The following is a 21,594-nucleotide window of genomic DNA, read 5'->3' on the forward strand; positions in this document are numbered from 1 at the left end:
AGTTACATATGATAAACCACTGTCAATATGTTTCCATCACCATGTATTGGATCATATTGACAATATTGCTATATTATTTTGCTCTGATGGTCTGTACCTGCACAAAATGCTCCTATTTTTCTTCATAGTCTGTTCATCTTTTTAAACTGGGAGCCAGAAACAGGGACTTTTCAAAACAAACTTTCCCTTGACTCTCTCTTGTACCAGACGTAATGTATAGTGAGCAATATGACCAGAACATGAAATCGCAATTAAATCACAGTACTGCATTGCAATACATATAATAATGCGTGAATTGCATATTGTATCAGCACATACATATCATGATAATATTGAATGACGTTGCAGGCAGTTCCAGATGGCCCTCTAATATTCTACTTCCCATAGGGCTATAGTCAAAAGTGGTTCACACTATGCAGGGACTAGTATCCCATCTCAGTCACGACATTAGTATGTTTCACAACGCAGACTCGCTCAAGGTCCCCTCATTTACAGAAAGGGCCATATTCTCCTTAAGGAGCTTGCTTGTACATCGTCACAACTCAGTGATCCCTCATGCAGCCTTTAAATTGTGAACTTAAAGAACAGAGGCTTATGAAGTGGATCCCCCGCTAAAGCTAAAGCCTACTATTGGAACCCGTAATATGAGTAGTAGACTCAGGTTACAGTCAACAATCACCATCCACTGGCACACATCCATCCATTGTTCTTCTGGGTGCTGCTGAGGGCATAATGTGCTTCCGTAATCTCTTGGCATCGGCCGCTATCGACGTGGCTCGGCCCCGCAGGATTAATTATGTAAAGCCAGATTAAGGGTTTGGGCGGACACAGATCGGCCCTCTCAATCCGTCCATGGATGGCACAGTTGCGCAGCACAATGCCACTGACGTGACTCCTAACCCGGGTTGTTATTTACATCTGATTTGAGAGTCAAAGCCAGTGAGCACCCGGTTGGCATGCGGACGTTTGCGGTGATAAGAGGGACCCTTCATCCCGAACGAGCGCCGGGCAGAGAGAGGCGTTGTGGTTGGGAAACTGCATATCAGTAAACAGACAAATAGTCGCCATGCTGAAATCCACGCCGGAGCACTTGTGGTGTAAGTCAGAAGTCAAAGAGAAAACACTTGAGTAAATGGACGCCCTGTACACCCTCTCCCAGGGACTCTGATCTGTTTAAAACGAGCTGCTGCCCTTATCCTTAAAGTCTTTTGATGGCTAATCAGATTGCCGGTCTGAACAGCAACCGTTACTAAGTCCACTGCATTAGGAAAGAAACCTGATACCTGTCTGCTTGGGAGGAAGGAGAGGAACATAGTCTGCCTTGACAACACCACCCCCTGTTCTTCATCTCCCTCAATAAAAGACATGCTGCTATATGACTCTGAACTAGCTAGTACTTCCAGGCACAAATGGCCTGACGAGACAGTTCGTCATTTCAATAATTCGTCCAGGTTACACAGGATATATATTTTTTTTTATTGATTAATGAGGCAGAGAAGTGCAGCCTGTAGAGATGGGATGAGATTCTGCATGGACGATACAGCCTTACCTGAAGCGCAGTGACTTGGGCAGGTGGGCGTTCTTTGCCCTCCTAAGGATTGACGAAGTGGCGCTGGTCGCCATGGCGGACACGCGGATGCCGTGCGTGGCTCCTTAGCTACAGGCAGAGAGTTGATTGGCGACGGCAGAGAGGCGGCAGCTCGTCGGCCCGGGCCAACCTTTTATCGACCATTATCCCTCCCTCCCACTGGCCGCAATGCCTCTAAAGTCCACTTTAACTCCTATGTTGGCCCATGGGGGGGGCAGGAGTGGCCCACGTGGGTTTGCACAGGCCGCCACTCGGTGACAGATGTCGCCTTGTCGCGGGGAAAGCCGACCATCAGAGAAATGATGGGGCTATGCGCCCCGTAGCTAATCGCAGCGGTAGAGTCAGATAAGCTAATGCGAGGTCATCTCTCGGAAACTCAGACCCGCGCAGTCCTGTCAGAGAGTGAGTGCCTATTGGTCTAATGGGTCTGACGCTGCATATTTTGCCCGGTGCATGGAGCCGCATACCAACCGGGTTGGAATTGGCGTTCGGCTGGGAAGTGGAGAAAGAGCACAGCACGGTCGTGGGGGGGGGGGGGGGGGGGCTGAGCCCCCTGACCCCTTCCTCCCAGACCAAAAAAACCCCTCTTCTGACTAATACTGTTCAGCAAACTCACTGGAGCGTTGCGAGCCCCAACCAGATCAACATTAGCCAGCCACTGTTCAGACCAAAGGAGGAGGGAGGGAGAATTCCAACAAAGGCTTCCAGTTGTCTACATCTTGGTCACATATGCATGTATACAACAACGCCTAATTCTCCTATTATCCAGACTGCACGCGAGGGAGGGGGGAAGCAGCCGGGCTTACAGTAGTGCCATTATCTCACGGGCTTACTGCTGGAACCAAAGCCCGATTCATCATCACGGCACTCAGGACTGACAATGGAGGGAACATAATGTAAGAACTGGGTGTCTTCTTGAACAGCTGTACAGGGGCCATAGAAACCAGCACCTTGTTTTACTTGGACGTAAAACACACCGCCATAAACGATTCAAATGGCACTGAAGAAAAGCTTGATAAGATAAGAAAAGCTTATCATTACTTTGCCCTTCCGCCATTACACCCCGCCCCCCAGACACACATCCGTCGAGAGGACATTTCTCAATTAACCACATGAAGAAAAGACAAATGTACATTATTTTACAATGTGAAAACGTTGAACCACAAGTATTATCTGTAGCTAAATCTACAATCAATGAGTTTGTATTTATTCTTGAAGGGTATATTGGGAATGTGGATTATTTCCCCTGAAAGGTGTTTTGGCATCACACTATTTTCAAATAAGGAAGAAGAGTAAATACCTGTCATTTTCTGAAGGTCTCAGAGAAGGAAGTCTGAAGCTGGTGTTGCGGTCCAGTTTTGTCTGACTCTTTGTCCGCTTTATGGATCCCTTCAGACGTTTGCTGAAAAAACCCTGAAAGATAGGACAGGACAGTTGACATTGAGGTGGTCCACACTCCGAGACAAACATTTCTCACTAATACTGGCTATGTCTCACCAGAGGAAATAGCAGCTGTAATAACTAGTCTGGGTTTGCATTGGGAGAAGTGCCAATATGTTGCTCACAACCTCAACCTGAATTCTAGAAAACTTCAAACAAACATTGCGTAATGTGTGGCTCATGTAGAAACATAATAACTTGCAACAACACTCATATTTTCCGGTGCTCACTGTTTTGTAATGTAAAACGGTGATATCATAAGAACTACCACTGAGTGGTCACAATGTCCAAGTCATGGAGGGAATTCCATTTTTACGCTCCAGTGACACACAGGAAACTGAAAAAATGAAAAGGTTGTTGGCATTTTGTTAAGTCATCTCACAGAAGAAACCTGTGGTTTAGTGAATACTGTGTTGTACTCAGAAAGAGTAAACCCAGTGAAACCGGTATGGGTCTTGAGTCTGAAAAGAGACAAGAGCTTAAAAAGGGACCGTCAAACCTTCGGCGTGGTATATAGCCTATGCGTTTGAGCAACTGACCAGTTACCAGAAGTTGGACTGAATCCACAAGCCGACAAGAAAAAAAAAAAAAAACGGAAGCAGTCTCTGAGAACGGCAGTTGAGAATGTGTCAATTTACCTGAAAACCCAGGATTTCGCAACCCCTAATCTCTTTTATATTCAAAGATGTGATTTAAAAGAAAATTAGATTAAGAAGCAACTGAAAATATAATGCATTGTACTCCACCTAGTGTATAATGCTTGCAACAGCCCAGATATTGATAAATATTGATAAGAGGAAATGGCAATGCAACACTGACCACTTACTGTGACCACTATGACAGTAAGAGACAAAGACTATCATCATGTCTGCACAGGGAAGCCCTGTTACTTATTAGTAAATGTGCAATAAACACTATGAAGTGTTCTGTAAAATGACACAGCGACATAGTGTACATGCCTTTATGAGATTAGAGGGGGCGATTGAGATACATTGAAAGAGATATAAAGATGGAGAGTGAAGGAGAGAGATTGGAGGTGGATAGTGAAAGATGGAGTGAAAATACAGCAGTCTATTGGCAGCACACCATGTTGGAGACTGCCACAAAATGACGCAATCTGACTGACCAAAAGCCATGGCGTGAGCCTCTGAGAATTATGCCATTGTAATATAGAGTTATTATTATTATAATTACATGTGTGTTATTTCTCTGTTACTACTCGTCTAATTATTGCTGCTGCTTTAATGACATTCTGCTGTGAATAAATCTCTGATATGCTTTGGAAATATGGCCATTGTTACATCATGCCAATAAAGTCATTTGAATTGAACTGAGAAAGAGATTAAGATGGAGAGAAACAGGCGGTGAGAGGGAGGGGTGGAGAGAAAGAGCAGAAGAGTGAGAGAATGGGAGCGGGAGAAAGACGCCCAGAGAGAACGACAGAAGAGAGAAAGAGAGGGAAGGTACTCCTTCTCTCCAGGGCGAGGTATCCCTGCATGTCCGCCGAGAGGGCCGGCACAGGGACTCGTCGTCAGCTTCCCGTCCTTCTCGTTCACCTTGTGGTGGTGGAGGAAGTGAGTCTCATACGGCCCGTTTTCAGTCAGAGACAACAAGAGCATAACCATCTCCGTGCTCTCCCCCCACGGGTGCCTTGCAGCTAGAAAGCCGGTCGCGTCAGCACAAGCGGACAACAGCCTTCACTCTGACAACCAGAGGATGTTTCACTTACCATCAGATAGTAGCCAGTACACTGTGAGTGCCGGGTAGCCGGGCGCGTACTCACAAGGTGTCGGATCTGGGATCAGAGTGGGCCTTTTAGATCGTAATGAACAGGATGATATGGACATGATCCGATTGTCACTCCCCCTCTGGGACACACGCTGAACCACACCTACTGAACACGGCCAGGACAACGTTGGCATATTAATGTTCAGGTAAAAGAGCTTGTCTAGAGAATCTGACAAGAATGACTCATTTTTCTGATGAAGCAGCCACTGGCAGAAGTATGCCAGACCCTTTGGTGAATCAAAAACCATCAGTGCAACATATCACAGACAAACATAAGCCAGCTGAGACAACTTTTTTTTCCCAAGCAGACGTTTTACTTCAAAGCGAGACGTTTCTCTTCATCTATTTGTAACAAAAAGTTCTGAACCCAAAACAAAAAGCACTATACGGTGCCAAATATATACCAATTTCAAAGATGCGTGGCCCAATTCTTTTGGTTATAAATATCATGAAAAGCGTGTCTCTGCGATTTTCGCAGTCCTCTGAGGCACACTCCCACGTAGGCCCTGATTAGCAAGCACAAGTGTTCCAAGATACACAAACCACATCCAAACGCTCTTACATATTTACTTCACAGCAACCTGCGCCGAGTTGGTTCTAGACATCAAGTGAGCCTCAGAGAATTAAAAGAATGCAGACGAAGAGGGGCTTGAAGAGAAGCCAGTATATAGAATGGTGCGATTTATCTCGATAAAACCACAAAGGTCCGGCACATCACAACTCTACGGTTTAACATAAGTCACTGGCCTCCTGAGCCCAGCTGAATAAGTGCTACTTCACTCTGAGTAGGAGACCAAAAATGGCATGAACGAACCGTGGCTTTGACACAGACATGGTGCTGTAACAAGGTTGAAGCCCCTGGTGCGTGACAGCTCCAATCAATACTAACTGGGTGGGGCTGGGGAGGGGGCTTCATTCCAAATGGTCCACGGGGCTCTCGGCGAAACTAGCGCAATGTATAGGGAATGAGAGGCCAAACAGGACCCAACCAGGGAGTCATCATTAGTGCAGGATAGGTAGAACACATTTACAGTGCAGAATTTCACACAGTGAATGGGGAGGTGAAGACTTGTGGCCTTCAAAAGGCCTCTGGGGCATTTTAACAACTGAAATAACCTTAACTGAGAGCAGGCAAGGTTGGATTTGCTGTTGGCCATACGTTTCAACCAGGGAACCTCTGGATGTCAATGGAATAAAAAGTACATAATGAAACCATGTAAAAAGCAACAGAAAATGTAATGGACTTCCTCACTGCTTACATAGGAGACTTGACATGTTTAACGTGCGGCTCAGAGGAATAGGGATGAAACAGAGGTTTTTCATTTACACTTCCCATGTAGCGCAGCTGTTACAGCATGGCGCTTAAAACGCTGGGTTTCAGGGTTCTATTCCCACAGGTGGTCAGGACACAGACAAAAAGGATGAAAATGTATTAACTCACTATATAAAGTTGCTCTGGATAAGAGCATCTTCTAAATCACTCAAATGTAAAAAAAAATGTATAATAATAATAATTCTCTGATCAAATCAAGAGCCCTCACCGGTACTTTGAAGGGGGACGTGTTGGGTGCGTCCAGAGATAGGTTCTTTTCTGAACCCAGGCCTGATATACTCCGCCTCCTTGGGGACCTCTCAGCAGACACTTCTGTGGATGAGAGATAGAGGGAGAGAGATGGATAGAGACACAGACAGCGACAGATGAACACAGAAAGAGACAGACCGAGAAAGACAGAAGCACAGACAGTGAGGGAGAAAGAGAGAGAGAGAGAGATTGATTAGACACCACAGACTAGAAGAGCGAGACTGTAGTCTACTGAGCTGTACTGGTGGAGTTATATGAAGACAGACGCTGCGACATTTGGGAGAGGGCTCCAGAGTGATGGGTGTACAAGCTGTAAAGGACGTAAAGGTGGACTGGATCCAGGAAGTAATTACCTCAGAACTCAGGCTTATTAGAGTATGCATGGTGGCCACCCAAAAGACAAGCTACAGCACTGAAATACTGCCACTAGTTTAAGCTAATGGCAATGGAGGAACAGATACCAGTCTCAGAACGACATAGAGAGGGTATGTAACACATTAACATTGAGACATCAGCTGGAAGGTCACAGATTGCGCTTGACGCCCTCTGTGAACAGGCAGAATGAGGGGAAAGAGAGGGGGGAAACGTGACAACATGCATACATTTCTGTCAAGAAGCCGGTTATATTAGATCTGTTCTGACAAACTATCGGGTCTCTTTCTCTGGTAAGGTCCCAGCTAACACTATTCGGATGAAGATGGACTCGGTCTACATCGGTTGGTCCCTCGGGTGGTCTCGGTTTACCGCGGCATAGCAGGGCCATTATCAGGGGACTCCAGCTGCTAAGCCCAACAGTGAAGCTGGGCACCGGAGTGTCAGCTTGGCCAGGCTCCTGGAGCAGTGCCCAGTCAGACCAGGTTAGAAGAGGGCAGGAGAGCTTCCTCCGACTGACACAGATCCTCTCATTTCTCAGCCCCCCAGAGTCACTGGCTATGTCCCAAATGGCATCCTGTTCACTACGCAGTGTGGCACTACTGAGGAAATAGATTGTTTGGGACACACAGCTCAAATTACACGGCCAGTGCAGCTACTGCTCCAGCTGCACTTGAGACCACTGCCTGCCTTACTGATGTTACACAGAGCAAGAAAATAAGTCTTCCAAATACAGGTCTCAAAGTATCAGGGATGTTGAGAGCCTTGGCTGATATCCAACTTACGATTGATTGGAAACCAAACGTAGACCCCTTTTCAAGCAATTTCAGGATAAGCCCTGAGCCACAGGAATGCAGCCAGTGCTGTGAAAGAAGCCAGGACCATTTGAAGTAAAAGAAAGCATGTTTGACCAGATGTTAAACTGTGATAAGTTTCAGCCTATAGCAGGGCTAGCTAACCCTCTTCTTGAAGTTCCCCCAGGTAATGCATGACACTGAACCCAATCACAACAAGGCAATGCACACAACCGACAGAGCTAACTGATCAGACGAGTATTCAAACAATCTTCCAGGGCACTTAAAACAGTGGCTTCCAGGACAATGCTGAGGAACCCTTTGCTTAGAGCAACTGATGGATACCACGTTCAGGTTGACCTTAAAGACAGGCATTCATATTGTATACTGTGGCACGAGTGAAACATGGCAGGCAGGAGTCAGCATTATTAAAAAGGCTACTTTGCAAAGTGCTATATCAAGTTCTCCCGCAGACACTGTCCTCCTGGTGTCCCTGTGGATGCAGTCGGGTCAGTCTTCTAAACGCTGCGCGCATCATAATTCATAAGACTGAGCCCTCTGCCCTGGTTGAAGAGAGACAGGCGCCCATCAAAGGTCCTCTCTGCATTCTCAGCGTTGAACACTGACAAAGCACACAACATAGAGGCACTTCGCCCGTTCCCGGTTACGTGTGTCCTATGTGACACGACATGTTCATACAGAGCCTCGATAAAAGGAGCCCACGCTCCTAAAACTTAAGAACAGAGGGGAATGGCTTCTCAACAATGGTGCTGTGCACTGCGCACATGAAATGCAAGCATGAGTAATCAACTTAATTTGCAACAAATATAGAATTGTTAATGACAAAACACCAGAGTGAATCTGTACCTCGGTCACAGCTGTTCCCCATCATCTGAGAAGGAGACGGACAGGGTCAGCGCCCAATTGGTCGAACTCGGACCATCCCCGTCAGCCAATAAGTCAAAGCAGTCTCCATTTCACTGTCCATATTCAGCAGTACTGCAAAGCCATCCCATTGATAATCACTTGGTCTTGGGAATATATATTTTTTGGTCGCTGCAGTCCGACATCCTGCCTATTTCTCCCTGAACTGGCTCTTCGTGTCTTTGCTGTTCCTTCTCTGAGTCCCGTCTTCAGTCTCCCTCCGCTATTAATCTGCCTCTCCTTTTCCTTCTCTCGATCACTTTCTCTCTCCTCTGGGCAGCAATTCTAAACTTCACTTCATCAGCCTGTATCTGCTTTTTGGCATGCCGGCAGCAGAAGAGATTGTCCCGCATTTACTCAATCAATTGCTGTTAACTGCACTCCACCGTTCCTCTCAGCAGAACACAACTGCAAGTACTTCCCTCTTCGGTCTCTTCTCTACTCCCTCCCTCCTTTCTCACTCTCTCCTCCTCCTCTCTCATTCCCTCATCTTCTCTCTCTCTCATGAAGCATCTGTTGGGCTACTGCAGCTAAAATGCAGCTTGCCTCTGACACTGCTGGAACCACAGGACGCAGAGGACACATTTAGAGCCCCCCTTTAAGGCTAATTACCAAATAACTTTGCTGCCTTACTCAAATTAATGTAGGACAGAACTCTGGGGTCTTTCTCACCATTGTGTGTGCGTGTGTGTATGCGCGACTGAGTGAGAGGTAGGGATCAAGCAATTGGCAAAATTTGAGATTGCAAGATTCCAGGGAAGACTGTCATTATCTGTAGGATCCAGTTAGATTACTTCATGCTCACAGCGAAAAAAGAGTTCATGCATTTAAAAAAGGATCCAGGCATGCCTAGTTCGGTCAGCCCGTGATTAGAAATGATGAATGGTGTTGCCATCGCTGGATTCGAACCAGGGTCTCCTATGTGACAAACTGTCTTTAACCACTACGCCACTAAGCTATAGTGCAGAGTGTCGGTATACTTCTCCATTGTTATACCAATTAGTCAAAACATGGCTGGTTCATTTCTTTAGAATCACTCCATGGCTGGTTCATTTCTTAAAAAAAAAAACAATCACAGTTGAATAGCCAACCACTACGCTATGCGAACTACTATGTAAATCGAAAGCAATGGCTGAATCTCAAATTGCATAATACATACTACAAGTACATTCTTCGCGGATGACGGTGAAGTACTGTTTTGTATATAGTAAGCTAGTATGCCACTATCGAGACCAACTGAGACATACTACCTCATCATAAAATTGCGTCTCGACATTAGATCATTTTGTCATGCATAAACATTGCGCTAAGTTTGGATATTTAGCTAGCCAGCATTAAGCTAGCCAGCATTGTGTTAAACTGACTAACGTTTCTTATTAATTTTACTTTGACCACAAATAGCATCTACTGTACGGCTTTTGCCACTGGCAGCTTATTAACCAGTAACAGGCCTACTAGTATCTACTTACTACTTGGAATAGTCATAAGAATTAAGCAATTGCTAGTGGGACTGAAGATGAACTTTAAAGCCAAAGCTATTTAATTTTATGGCACAACAACATTCGTTTTTCTTTCATTCGTGAATGACATTGGTACAATGACTATCGATTTATGTGACGATAACTGACTTTTTTGTCAAATGAAAAAATCATGGAAACCCCTCCTCTATTACTCCGCAATGGGTTGTGATCTATATTACCCCAAAAAGCATGCATGGATTCATACTTTGAAAATCCACCAATAGTTGCAATATAAGCGTAGCGCAGTTTTATTTTAGGCTTACTGAAGCTTGTACCCAGCGAAGCGTTTGTCTATCATGAACAAATCTTAATGCATGGTTTGTTTTGTCCGTGGCGAGGATCAAACACCAGTCGCCTGCATGACAGTATGCGTCTCTAACCACTACGCTATTTAAAAAGGGTTAGTCAGTCACTCACTCAATCAATCAATCAGTAAGAGACATTTGCTCTTCTTGGCCGGCTCTGCTTACGCGGCCCAGAAAAAACTACAAGACCCTACACCAGGGGTATTCAACTCTTCCATTACGAGGGCCAGAGCCTGATGGTTTTATGTTCTCCCTCATCATTAATTGCCCCCACCTGGTGTCCTAGGTCTATATAAGTGCCTGATTAGAGGGTTGCATTACAAAAATTTAGTGAAACTGGCTTTGCCCCTATTGACAAATTGAAAAGAATTTAGAAATGTGTGCCAATTTATTGTAAAACATAAATAAATAACTAATGCGGTTATCATACCCTTTATTCAGTACTTTGTAGAAGAGCCTATGGAAGTGCCAACAGCTTTGAGTGTTCTTGGGTATGCCTACCAGCTCTGCACACCTGGATTTGGGCAGTTTCTTCCATGCCCCCTTGTAAATCATCTCAAGCACTGCCATATTGGATGGGGAGCGTCAGTGAACTGCGATCTTCTGGTCTCACCTCAGAGTTTCATGATTCAGTTCATGGGATTCAGGTTTGGGCTAAGCAGGGCCACTCAAGGACAATAACAGACTTGTCCCGAAGCCAATCCAGCATTGGTTGTGAAAGATGAATTTTCACCTCAATATAAGGGTCTCTCTGAAATTTGCAACATTCATCCTTCTCTCCTGACCAATGTCCCAGTTCCTGCCGCTAAAAAGCATCCCCATAGCATGATGCTCCCACCACCATGATTCACCGTAGGGATGACATTGGCCAGGTAATGATAGGTATTTTGTTTTCGGCAGATGTAGTTCGTCAATCTGACCTAATAGTTTGATTTTGGAATCATCAGACCAGAGAATCCTCATGCTCTCAGTCCTGCAGGTGACATGTCTTATGCCTTTTACTCAACAGTAGCTTGCATCAAGCCATAAAAGGCTCCATTGATGAAGTGCTGCAAAAATGGTTGTCCTTCTGGCAGGAAAAACTCGGTCACCACCTATTAATTTGTCATAGGTGGACACCAATCAAGTTAGAGAGAAGGACGATCATAGAACACAGGATGCATCTCAATTTGGAGTGTCATGGCAATGATTGAATAATTATGTACATTAGAGTTCAAATTTTCATTGACATTTTTCATAGAAAATATTTTAACAATTATCTATAAAACAACAACATTTTAAGAAATTATGGGATCTGAAAACTTTCCAAAGGCACTGTATCCCTAGTTAGTTTCAGTGGAAAGAGATATGGAAATTCAACAAGTAAAGAAAATAATAAATAACAAGTATTTTTTGACAGACAGAAGACTTACAGCACCATAGTATCTTAGATTTATTAGGCCCACATATATAGATGCATAATTCAGCTTGTGAAACCTAAATTGTTGACCATGTGCATTGTGCAGCATGTTACCAACACTGAAAGTTACTTAAAGTGCAGAAATATCCTCAGGGAACACCATTAAGTCCCTATCATGCAGCAGCAGAAATAGTGTGGGCGTTGCGAGTAAAGAACAAAAAACATAGGCCTGGGCTAAGTTCAATAGAAGCCCAAAGTACTGCTAAATATAAATTATTGATGATCACAATCCACACTTCATATCAGATATCGCAAGCACAACAGAGTTGCAATGACTAAATTTTTATCTTTAAACTTTGTTGGATCAGATTCATTTGGATCTTTCGAACGTAGAATCATGTTCAATTGCATGTGCGCTACATTTCGATTTCTTACCCGCTCATTCTTAGAGAAATTGGAGAACTTGGGTAGAGTAGAAATTAGCTGACGATACCAGCTATTCTGTATGCAATCTACAATCACCTTTGGGTTTAATGCATGGACAGAGGTAGAGGATCCTAGAGCTTCACTCCATTAATTCAGGCCCTGGTGTTTAGGCTAGTGGCTACCTGGTATAAATGGTGTTCTGATGGAAATCTCTCAGCAAGCATCACTTCTAATTACAGCAGGGGCTAATTTCACTGTGTGGCAGGCCATGCATTTTAACCCTGTGCTTATCTTTTAACAAGATATTGATTTTCAGCAAGGCCTGCACCAAATCAATGTTTTAACTTGGTTTTCAGGAATCTTTCAGCGGTCAAAGGACACCCTAATCCCTATATAGTGTGCTGCTTTTGATAGGCCTCAGTGACTATTTAGTGCACTATTTAGGGCATATGGTGCCATTTGGAAAAGCACAGGTTGTCTGCAGGCAGCAGAAGCCTCTACCAGAGTGCCTGACGACTGCCTGCCTCAAAGCCAGCTCCTGTAGAAAGCCCTGACTAGTGACCTTGACATACTGTGCTACATAAAGGCAGGCATGGCAAAGACTGACAGCCAGTCGGTGAAAAAGGAATTGACACAGACATTTTATAAGGCGCCATTCTTAAAATGTCTGGTTAGACAGCCGAATTCCCTAAGGACAGGCTATAGTTCATATTGTGCATAAAAAATGGAAGCCTAAAACAACAGCAAGCACCGTTGTCTACTTTTTAATATCTTGAGTGACAGGGTAAACATATCCAATATTGAATCAGGTTCAGTTGCAGAACTAGTACAGGCATGGAGGGTATTAGAGTTTAGGGTTACTTTGAAGAGGATTACATGGGCAGCATCCATAGAAATATTTTTTTTTAATACTTAATCCACAAAAGGCAAACTGAAGAGCTGCATGTTGGCAACAAGAGAAAGACAACACAACACAACAACAGCTACACAAGCCATACGGTGGTGGATATCAAGGCCTATCAATGGTAAGAAATGATGTCACAGGGCAATGTGAGAAATGCGAGGAATGTGAAATGAACACACTGTCTGTTCCGTTCCCTTGTCAATCCAAAACCAGAAAAGACACACCTGTAGCCTCAGGTCAGCACGGTAGCACATGGTAAAACAATGGCATCCTTATAAAAAGCAAAACCAACTATGTATATATATCAACTACAGATTCAAGGGCTGTCCCAAAACAAACACTGATTCCCATAGGGTAAAGACAGTAAATACTGTTGTTGGCAATTTCTTTGTAACTAGTTGGTTCATGATGCACTAGAACTAGAAGGAATGTATGACCTTAGTCACAGTCATTACAAGATCTGGAAAGCCCCCCCCCCACCAAAAAAAAATAAACATACATGAATCCTTTCATCATAAACATCATCTTTCATCTTCTTTCATGTCCTCACTTATCCTGAATAGTTTAAATGCAAAGGGATGTAGCCTATTAGTATATGGAGTTTAACACCAATAGTAAAGCCACATCAACCCACGGGACCAAATCTGAAGTCAAGGTACTGTAACTCTTACACATAATCACTGTTACATAACTGTCTTCACATGAATGCTTTGTGGCACCTGCTGACACAGCTTTGTTTTCACAGTTTCATAAGAAATGTGCCTCCATTCATTATGACAGTACCAATGCGTCCTTGTAGAAACGCTCAATTCTGGTGTCAAAGTACAGCAAACTTACTGAAAGCAGAGCATTCTATAGATCATTAAATTCAACTCAAAGATTTTCTTAAGGTGCAGTTGGGTTTAGTCTGCCAGGTATTTGACAGACAGAAGACTTCAAGCAGAGAAGGTAGGTAAGAGTTGTAGCAGTTATTAGATGCTATAAGCTTTTTTTTATGGCAAACATATTTAAGTATAATAAACCTATGCTCAAGGCAAATGAAATAACTTCGTCATTCTAAAAAGGTCTACTGTGGAAATTAAAAAATAAATGTATATTAACCATTCTCCAGACAGCCCTAAGGAAATTCAACGCCATAAAAGCAGCTATGGTCATTTGGTCAACACTAAACGGTGTTTAAAGCTGTGGTCATTTGGTCAACACTAAACGGTGTTTAAAATGAACGTTACAATGTGTCTGTTGGAGATCGACAGCGAAGTGTAAGGAACCGGAAAATTGATTAACATATCACCAACTACATGACAGCTAACCATTGTTTTGTTCAAGTTAAGTCTCATGTTCAAGTTAAGTAGCCTATGCCAGGAAAAAACAGAATAAGAGATATTGACAGTACACGTGAACTGCAAAGACGTCGAGTCAGTTACAAAACATTCGTTACATATAAGTCGAATAATGTTCCGGCTTTTGGCTAAACATGTCAGACCAACGACTGACTAAACATTTACAATAAATAAAAGTATTGTGGCCGAAAGTACCTGACTGGTAGCGCTTGAGAAAGTTCCCCTTATTTTGCAAGACTCGACAGCGTCCTGCTGGGGAGTAGTGGCGCGAGAGTTCACACGATTGCCCTTTGTATTATAGAACTGTTTAGGTGAGTAAAAGTATTGTTCTAAACTACTTGAAATTACCGTATTTTAATTCGGTAAGCCATTGGTTCTCATCAACAGGAACTTACCCCATTTTAATTCCATATTTAACAATCCAGAACCTCATTCCCTTCCAAATATACGATAGAAATTCAAAAGATCCTGATGCTCGCTACTATGTCTTTATTGGCAGCTACTTTGCCTCCCTTCAAGAAATGCAGGAATGCAGAAAAGCCTGAGCCCAAGCCAGTCAAACCCACACAGACTCTCTTCTTTTGAAATGAGCACAACAAAAGCTGCCCTTCCATCTGCGGGCCCACATACCGTAGACTACTCAAAAGTCGCGTGGAACGTCCTCACCAGAGCAGCGCGGCTAGGCTATTGTCTACGACAAAATGTACAGTGTTCTTGTGGGCCACTACATTCCTCGCGGATTCTATTTAATAATCAACAACGTCTTGGCTAATAGAAAGTTCAAGTGTACAGCTGTCCTATCATATTAACTGTTTTGACCAAAGTACTATTGTATGAATTTCGTAAATAAATATTTTTCAGACCCTGTGAGATGTATGGTCAGAGGGGAGGTCCTGTCTATATACATTCCCAGAAACTCTAACTACAAAGTTGCTGATGGGGTATAGTAAATGTTTGAATTCAAAGTTTTACACAAACAAAAACAATGGTTCTCAAGTGGTTAGTAGTAAAACCTGTAAATTATGATGTTCTAGACAGTTTTCAAAAAAAATGCAAGCCAGTGGTATTATGTGTCACAAAACCCAGTCATCAAAACAATGCCAGTGATGGCAAAATTTAGTAACATGGTGGTCAAGAATTTCACAGGTGTTAATATACTTTATGTAACCAATATTATTCCCCTATTGTGGCAAAAATCTAAACAACAAGACAAGTGATGTCCCCAAACTGTCTGTCAACATCATATGGAAAATAAAAATAAAGGGACAATATCAAAGAAGATCTATATCTCAAAAGATTTTCCTCCTTTTAAGTTGCTGTCTAGCAATCACAATAATACCTGAATGTCCATGGAATCTCAGTTTTGGCTTAAAACCAAGCATTGTAGGCACTTTTGTCAAACAACAGTATAGATTAACATATAAATAACCTTCTCCACCCTGGTTCGAGGGCCGGACAGAGAAGATTAAGAGGGTCATGGGGATGAATGACTCCCTCAGTTACGGGCCTGCGTCCCAAATGGCACCCAAAAGCAGAGCACTATGTATGGCACAGGGTGCCATCGGGTAACAGCCCGTGTCCGTCCACACTCCTCTGCCATCAGCTGCTATCACAATACACCCGTCCCAAAAGCCACCTCCCTATTCCCACTGACCCAACCCACCAAACTTTCTCCCCGCCCCCCCCCCCCAGCCAGCGGCCGCACCCCCGCAGATTCCCTCAGAGAATGCCCAGGCCGGGACAAGCCCACATCAAGGCACTGGGGTCAGCCATGCTACCCTGACCCTGTGAGATGGATGGACAGATTGGACACAAGGGTCTTTGTCTACATACATTCCCAAAGACACCAACTCTACAGGGTGTCTCCCAGCCTACGGACGCCAATAGCAGGACGCAACCAACCGGGCGAAATCAAATGGAGCGCTCTGAAAAATACAACAACCTAACACACAAACAAAAGCCGGAGTGACCGCTCCCCTTGTTGTTATTAACCGGCTTCCCTCTGGTTAAAACTTGTCATTTGTTTTCCATTTGGGAGCTTATAGCTTTTCCCTCATGGATCAGGCAGGGAAAAGGTCAGCACCACTCCACTGAGAATTAAGTTATTTCAGTTGATGATAATGCTTGCTGCTGCAGCTGTATCATATTTTCTGAAAAGCGTCTGCCATGGTTATGTAATGGGCGCTGCTGGCTTTTTCTTTTTATCTACGCCACCGATGCCTTTGTGCCATTGTTCTTCATATTGGCTATGGCTTTGTCGCAGAGGGTACATTACAAACTAAACAAGGGATGAGTAGATGGTGATCAATCATCACCGTAATCCAAATGTGAAGCTCTTTCTTTATTGTCCTGATCCTTTGGAGGTGATATGCATTTGAAAAATAGCATACCAGTTCAATTCTTGTTGTAGCAGTCAGTATTTTTATGCAACAATAAGTCCTCACAGCGAACAGAATATTGCTCACTATATATTATTATTAGCAGTACATTGATTGATTTATAATATAAATCAAGACAGAAGGTATTGTCAACAATTAAATTACAGCGTTCTGCATATCCTCTCATTAAGGCTAACAGAAAATGACAAACAACTGCATCCCAAACGTCAGTATTTGCCTAAGTAGTGCACTACTTTTGGGACTCAATCTATCCTATCATAGTGAAGTGCAGTGTGGAACAGAGACTGATAAACACTGATTCCATCGTCCTCTAATCTGCAGCTGTCTTACCTAGAATGGAGGCGCCCTCTGGCTGGAACTCTGGGAACTGTCCCTCGGATGGAACGCTGACTGTTCGACGGAGGCTCCTCCCCTTGGATGACTCTGTAGGACTATCAACCACCTCACCTGGCATCTGAAAATCACAGTGGGGGAGATGGGAGCTTCTATAAGAAGGCAATAATCTGAAAAATGCTGCATTGGTTTTCCATACCCACTAATATTTATAAATTTAAGTTTGAGTCATAAACTCTTGAGAGTGGCAACATGACCTTACAGATTTGGACATGGATATCAAATCTGATTAAAAGAATAGAAAGCATCCAGGATTCACGTCTGGGGATAATATGCTCTGTGGAACCCAGCCACAACCCCCAACTTGCTGTTCCCCTTTGAATTGGTGTGTGTATGAGGTATGAGTGGAGATTATAGGAGGAGGGACACCTCTTACCTCTTCCTCCTTGTTGAGCAGGATGAGCTGGCTATCAGTCAGGATGCAGTACTTCCGCTCCCACATGCTGGTCTCAGAGTAGGGCGACTGGCCGCAGGAAAAGCGGTGTGTCGGTGGTCCCTTCACATCTGCACAGAGGAGACAAGAGCAACACCTAAGTGGGACAAACCAGGACTGAAGATCCTGCGGTAAAAATCAGGACGGCTTACCCCCATCTAAAAAGGAGCCTGTCCTATAGTACCCACCTGTTGGTAAAGAAGGAACAGTCGAACAAGGAACAGCTTATAATGAACTCTCTCTAAACTGTTTAATGTTCACCTGATATGGAAAGACACGATGCCATAGGGAAGTGAACTGCTTTTTGCTTACGCATCATGACTTTGATGCAAGTCAGCTGCCTAACTAAAAATAGAAGACCACAAGACCCAGCTGTATCTTAGATCCCACTGACATAGGAACAAGATTTAGGTTGGAAATTGAATTTGAATTCACACTGTCGAGTACAGGGACAATAGTGTGAAGGCAACACAGTTTGTCTATAGGGGGCAGAGTTGTCCTCCACTAAGCAAACAATCTGCTGCTAAACCACATGTTACTCCATACCTTCAATTTCATCAAAGCATTGTAAATATTAAAGCATTTCAGTCGATTATACAAATGTATATATACACATATGTATATATAAAACTGGGAAAGCTGAACCTCTAACCTAAAAAGCAGCCTTATCACAATGTAATGAATTACACAAGGTAACAGGTTAGTAAAAAAAACAAGAAACCAGGCAAGCCTAGTTCAGCCGGCCAACAATGGAAAGAGCTGCCATCTCAAGATTTGAACCCGGGTTGCCCACGTGAAAGGCTGTGTCGTTAACTACTATGCCACAGAGCTGTACATTTGCCTACTGTCATTATAGAAAAGAGGCTTCTGTATATCCTGAACAAATCCTCTTTTGCCTATGGCCATTTTAATAGTTAACTGGCCATTCGTGAATAACATTGATACATTGATACTGACTAACATTTCTAAATAAGTTTATCTCCACCACAAATAGCGTCTATGTAGGCCTTTGACACTGGCTTTTTTAACAGCGTATTAGCCAGTAACAAGCTTTACCGGTATCTACTAACTTACTGGAATAGTCATAGGAATTGAGCAATTGCTAGCGAGTCGGCCAAAGCTATTTCATTTCATGGAATAAGAACGTATGTTTTTCTTTCATGGCAAAACAACTTTTTTCTTTCATTCGTGAATGACATTTATATAATAGCTATTGTGGAATCGTGGAATCTACCAGAGATTATTAATAAATGTTGTTGCTCTCAATAAATTCTAACTTAGGTCTTCCACATGAAAGGCACTATCTTTAAGCACTACATTTCTTATTCAGTTTACCTCCACCATAGTGTCTAGGAACTGTATTGCTTTTGCCACTGGCCGTTTTAACAGCTTATTAGCCTGTAATGTGCCAACTAGTATCTACTAACTTCCTAGGAATAATCATAAGATTTGAGCACTTGCTAGCGAGACTGAAGATGAACTTTTCCATGCCAGAAACAGTCGCAATATAACCGTATACAGTTTCAGTTAAGGCTTACTATAACGTAACTACTGTATGTTAAGCCAGCAAATGTGTTTGTTTATCCTGACCCAAAACGCATGCACGGATGTGTACTTCAAAAATCGCACTGTTTTATTTTAGGCTTACTATAATGTAGCCAGCAAAGTTTTGGTCTATATGGAATAATTCATAATGCGTACATCGCTTCGCCTTCGAGGAGATACAAACTCGGGACCTATAGTTCACAAGTCCCCTTCTCTAACCACTACGCTATTTAACAAGGGTTAGTCGGGCAGTCAGTCACTCAGTACGAGACATTCGCTCTTCTTAGCCAGCTCCGCTTACGCGGTCCGGCAAAAATCCCTCGCAGGAGCATTTTCACCCTAGTTATTGAAACCACGCTTGATACAGCTGAAATAACCAAGCGACAGAACCATGTAATAGTATGTGACCTTACAGAATGGATTTCATAATTAATTTATAGCTGTCAACTCATCATTACGTGATGTCAATTTACTGCCTCACTGCTCCTTCAGGATGTCTCCTGCCTGATTTGACCTTCTCCCTACCAGTGAATGGGTCTCTCCCAAAGGACACATGCTCCCTATATGGTGCACCAGTTTTGCATTATTTATATGGAATAGAGTGCAATTTGGAATACAATGCTTTAGGGGGTAGTGGACAGAGCAGACTGACAACTACAGCTGATGAGGTCATTGAATGCCAAATAGGCCTTTTGAAATTAAATATTGAAGTGTTGTATTCAAGGTTCATCAGCCTGTCTGGTGCATCTGCCTGACATTTTACGCTGGCTGTCAGGGCGGTGCATTGGTGTGGGGTAGCGGAAGAAAAAGCAGAGTGCACAGGTCATGCCCCGGTGTCACTAAGAATTAGCGGAAAGTTCTGGCAATAGGTAACCCTTCAGGCTTAATCAATCTCCTTGGACTAACAAGGTTGAGTCTGAAGGAGGCCCTATTCTTAGACCCTGAGGTTTGTTTACTAAGCAGCGAGCGACTCAGCCAATGGCTGCTCCCCAAATGCCGTTTCACAATCAATGCCACTACCAGCCCCTGTATTAACTGGCCGTAAGCCTGCAATGTACTCCCAAAAGCAATGAGTACTGCTGAACAAAAGGACAGAGTGCAACGACGAGGCTAGACGGCCAATTGTTTTCACAACGTCGGCTCTCCAAACACAGACGCAGTGGCAGAGTAAACAAAGGTGTTTTTGTAGTGTCTGACTAGAGATGACAACACGCCGCCTTTTGGCCTCCACACAAGGCGGCGTTCCAAAAATATGGAATAAAAGAAGTGGAGGGCGAGGTGGGAATGTAACCCAGACAGAGCACAGGCTGCTTTGAATAGCATGGCTGCTTGGATTCATTGTTTATGTACAACATATGGGCATATGAGCTGAGAGCTTAAATAAGACTGCGTGCCAGTTGGCTGACTGACTTGGGGAGGAGGGAACGGCACTGCTCCTTTTGAACACAGACAACTTTCCCATACACAGATTAGGATAGGCTACAGGCGGCATGGAACTCAACTCTTTCTCTTTCAGACATCCGGTGCGATTTATCACTCATTTCCCAAATACGGGTCTTTGAGACAAGGGAATAAACTAAGCTCATGTGTGTCATCACTGGCGTGTCAGTCATTAATCTTTAATGCTGGGAGGATTGGAACTGTGTCTACTTACGTTTTCTCCATTCTATGATAGTGCTGTACTGGTAGCCTACACAGAGAAAGGTTGTATGTGCCTTTACACCATTTTATTTCCGGATGCATATTAAATGATATCCCACAATGCGCCACTGCCATATCGCCTAAGAGAACAACATTTTCACACACCTGCCACTGTTCAACAGTAGCTAGCCACTGTGCGAAGTTGTCACATTACTCAAGAGAATTTAAAAGGGCCTCTCCTAAGCAGGTGGAGGAACAAGCTAATTATCAGTATTTGTCAGTGTTTCTTGTGAGGAAGACCAAAAGCCACATCTGTAGAATGAATCCCCTATGCTTGACACAAACTATCAACAGTCTATTGAAGAGGAACAGGAACCATGTGTAAATCTCTAAACAAACTTGACTGACTCAAATCTGGAGAAAATAATATATATATATATATAAAAAATATAAAAAACACAAACAAAACAAACACAGAAGGACACTGGATACTCCCCTTGCACAACTCTTCCATGCTTTGTTGCAGAAGCTGGTTTTCCTGGTTGGTTTAAAGGGATTGTTTGTGATTTTAGCAATGAGGCACTTTCATCTAGGCTACTTCCTCAAAGTGAGGTTTATTAGTGGGTACCATTTTTGTGTCTTTATGCAGTTTGGAGGAAGTTAAAATCTGATGTTTGAGCAGTTGCAAACTAGTGTTAGTTCTACAACAAAGGCTTTAGAAACAGCTGACATGCTAGCTGTTCCTGTAAACCTCCAGTCATTAATGTGAATGCTAGTTAGTGTTTGCTTGCAAAACTACCT

The 21,594-nt window shown here is 43.4% G+C and overlaps 1 protein-coding gene across 7 annotated transcripts in view; it reads right to left on the reverse strand.

Annotated features, from left to right (window-relative positions):
* rasal2 (RAS protein activator like 2) overlaps positions 1-21,594 on the reverse strand; it is a 67,455-nt gene that overhangs the window by 14,895 nt on the left and 30,966 nt on the right. For 4 of the 7 annotated variants that reach the window (XM_010883364.4, XM_010883346.4, XM_010883337.4 and 1 more), the window contains exons 2-5: positions 17,551-17,678; positions 17,112-17,235; positions 6,358-6,461; positions 2,889-3,001 (exon numbers count right to left, since the gene is read on the reverse strand). In XM_010883364.4, coding sequence (XP_010881666.2) covers positions 2,889-3,001; positions 6,358-6,461; positions 17,112-17,235; positions 17,551-17,678 — 469 coding nt within the window. Of the gene's footprint in view, positions 1-2,888; positions 3,002-6,357; positions 6,462-8,431; positions 8,910-14,577; positions 14,671-14,777; positions 14,903-17,111; positions 17,236-17,550; positions 17,679-21,594 lie in introns of those variants that run through there. The other 3 variants (XM_020045437.2, XM_010883380.4, XM_010883372.4) reach the window with 3 other exon arrangements.

This window comes from Esox lucius, chromosome 3, assembly GCF_011004845.1.
Source record: "Esox lucius isolate fEsoLuc1 chromosome 3, fEsoLuc1.pri, whole genome shotgun sequence".
Classification (NCBI taxonomy): domain Eukaryota; kingdom Metazoa; phylum Chordata; class Actinopteri; order Esociformes; family Esocidae; genus Esox; species Esox lucius.